This window comes from Buceros rhinoceros, unplaced genomic scaffold, assembly GCF_000710305.1.
Source record: "Buceros rhinoceros silvestris isolate BGI_N320 unplaced genomic scaffold, ASM71030v1 scaffold16749, whole genome shotgun sequence".
Lineage (NCBI taxonomy): Eukaryota > Metazoa > Chordata > Aves > Bucerotiformes > Bucerotidae > Buceros > Buceros rhinoceros.
In genome coordinates, this window is record NW_010429898.1 from 2,864 (window position 1) to 5,628 (window position 2,765).

The following is a 2,765-nucleotide window of genomic DNA, read 5'->3' on the forward strand; positions in this document are numbered from 1 at the left end:
GACCCTAAGAATCTCAAGTAAGATTTCTTTCAGGAAGACAATAAGCAGCAAGCTCTGATGAAAGCAAGTGAAGTGAGAGACGGAGCCAGTAATGGAGGAGACAGGTGGGAGCTCCAGCTCGAGCCCTGCTGCAGGACGAGTTAGTCCTTCGTGAAGGAGCAGGGGCAGGAGCCGGGTTCCTACCCTCGGGAGTCGTTGAGCTTTTAGGGCGTTTGCAGCTTCTGCTCCGCAGTGGAGTAAATTGTTGCTTTGATGGGAGGGTATGAGGCACTTACCTCTGCCCCAGCAGCTGCGTGGTGCTTCAGGCAAAAGTCTGAGGTAACTGGGAACGGAGCAAGGTTTCAGCTCACCACTGCCAATTCATGGGCCCCCCTTGGCCACTCTGTCAGGACCGATTTCTCTCTCCCCGTGTCCTGCTTATCTAGGGTTAACCTTTCCTGTGTCAGGATACGTATTAGTGGGACAGACGCCTGTCCCTCTGCAGCCGCCGTTGGCTGGCTCTGTCTCCGGTGACGTACTTCATAACCTCTTTCTTTCTTACAAAGAGGTTATCCTCATTTTCCCCTGACACGAAGTCTTCAACAGAGGCATTTCAAATGACGGCCCAGGCATTGCCGTCTCTGTAAGGTTCCTGCCATTTTTTCCTGCTCTTTGCTCTTGTGCTGGGAAGCAGCGGGAGGCACAAGTGCTCACTGGGGAAGCTTGTTGCTGTGCCCCAGGCTGCCAGCTCTGCATGCTTAAAAATAGGATTTAAATCCTCTGCTGCATACAAGAGCCACACAAGAACTGCATAGAGTTTTTTATGGGGGAGGAGGAGGATATTTGAGACCTGGAACCAGGATAGGGACACAAGAAATCCTCTGCACCTGCTGGAATCATCCTCTGATTTGCTGGTGGGGTGTGGCGGGGGGCTGATACTGATTTGCTGGTGGGGTGTGGCGGGTGCCTGATAGCCTGACAAATGCCATCGCCTTCCCTTGCTTCTGGCACATGCAGTCAGCAAGTTGAAATGAAACGTGCTGTGCCAGGCAGAAAACCGCACTGCTGGAAGATGGAGTTCAGGCAAGGGGTGGTTACTCTCCCGCTGCGTAAGCGAGGGCTCGGCTGGTTACCAGTGGCACCCACTCGGATTAAGTAACTGATTAATGCTGGTTGGATCTGTGTAATATTCCTCTGCAAATAAAGCCTTGCGGGCTGTGCGAGGCTGATCCTGAGGATCTGAGCTCTGCAGAGCAGTAACTAGATCTCCCACAGCTGTCAGAGCAGGTAAGTGATGTTCCCCTTCTCCCTCTGGAGAGATGGAGTGAGCAGCTCCAGCCTGTCACGGGAGGTGGTGGCAGAAGCAGGGTTAGATGCCAGCTCTCCTGGCTCAGATGTAGCTGGGCAGGTTTGGGAGTACTTCAGAGGGAGTCGTGGAGGGATTAATCCCTGAGCTTAGCCACTCTGGCTTTACAGGGTTCTCTACACCCTGACAGATGAAGATACCTCTAATAGCTCTTGTGTTCTTGGGCTGCCAGGCACAAGCTTTGGGCCACACGTGGTTTCTGAGAGCTGGTGCATCCACAAGACCTTTGAGAGAGGGTGCAGGTTGGAGGCAGGAGTGCCAGTGTGCCCTGGTCCTTACAGTCCTTGAGAGTCAGAGGGGTCCTGTGCCCAGCCCAGTGACAGCGCATCAGCAGGGAAGCAGGTACATTCGGCGTGAGTGAAGGCGAGGATGGGAGATGACTAAGGAAGAGAAATTTCCAGAATGCAGCATGAGAGGAGGAAGGAAAGAATGTTTTGCAGGTCCTTGCCTGCTGCCAGATCTTTTGTGCTTCACTGAGAGTCCAAGGAGGGAGGCCAGCTAACGCAGGCTGATGTGGCGAGCGGGGCTGGCTTTGCAGCACAGTGGCTGGCGGACAGCCTGGGCGCTGGGCTCCATCCCAGTGAGCCTTGCCCTGGCAGGACTGGCCATGGTGGTGCTCCTTGGGTGCTCTAGGAAGCTTCCCTCTCTCTTCCAGGCTCTCCATCAGCTATATTACGACCCAAACATCGAGAACAAGAACTTGGCTCAGAAATGGCTGATGCAGGCGCAGGTCTCCCCCCAGGCATGGCACTTCAGCTGGCTGCTTCTCCACATGGACAAGGTGCCCGAGATCCAGTACTTTGGTGCCAGCGCTCTCCACATTAAAATCTCCCGTTACTGGAACGACATCCCAGCTGACCAGTATGAGAGCCTCAAGTCGCAGCTCTTCACCCACATCACCCGCTTTGCCAGCGGCTCCAAGATCGTGCTGACCCGGCTGTGTGTGGCACTGGCCTCCCTGGCGCTCAGCATGATGCCGGAGGCTTGGCCCTGTGCCGTGGCAGACATGGTGCGCATGTTCCAGGCGGAGGACTCCAACGTGGACGGGCGAGCGCGGTGCCTGGCGCTGCTGGAGCTGCTGACGGTGCTGCCCGAGGAGTTTCAGACCAGCCGCCTGCCACAGTACCGCAAAGGCCAGGTACGCAGCGTCCTGGCGCAGGAGTGCTGCTCCGTCTTCCCTTTGCTGGAGCAGCTGCTGCAGCAGCAGGACTCCCCGGGTTTCATCAAGCAGAAGGTGTTGAAGTGCTTCTCCAGCTGGGTGCAGCTGGAGATCCCACTGATGGACTGCGAGAACCTGATCCAGGCAGCTTTCACCTCTCTGCAGGACCCGGAGCTCTTTGACACAGCAGTGGAGGCTGTTGTCAATGCCATTTCCCAGCCCGATGCCCCGAGGTAAGGGCAGTCTCTCCTGTGCACTGCA

At 56.0% G+C, this 2,765-nt stretch overlaps 1 protein-coding gene across 1 annotated transcript in view; it reads left to right on the forward strand.

Annotated features, from left to right (window-relative positions):
* Positions 1-1,994: 1,994 nt before the first annotated feature.
* IPO13 (importin 13) overlaps positions 1,995-2,765 on the forward strand; it is a 21,419-nt gene continuing 20,648 nt past the window's right edge. The window contains exon 1 of the mRNA XM_010142842.1: positions 1,995-2,737. Within this exon, the coding sequence (XP_010141144.1) occupies positions 2,064-2,737 (674 nt within the window). The 5' untranslated portion in view covers positions 1,995-2,063. The remainder of the gene's footprint in view (positions 2,738-2,765) is intronic.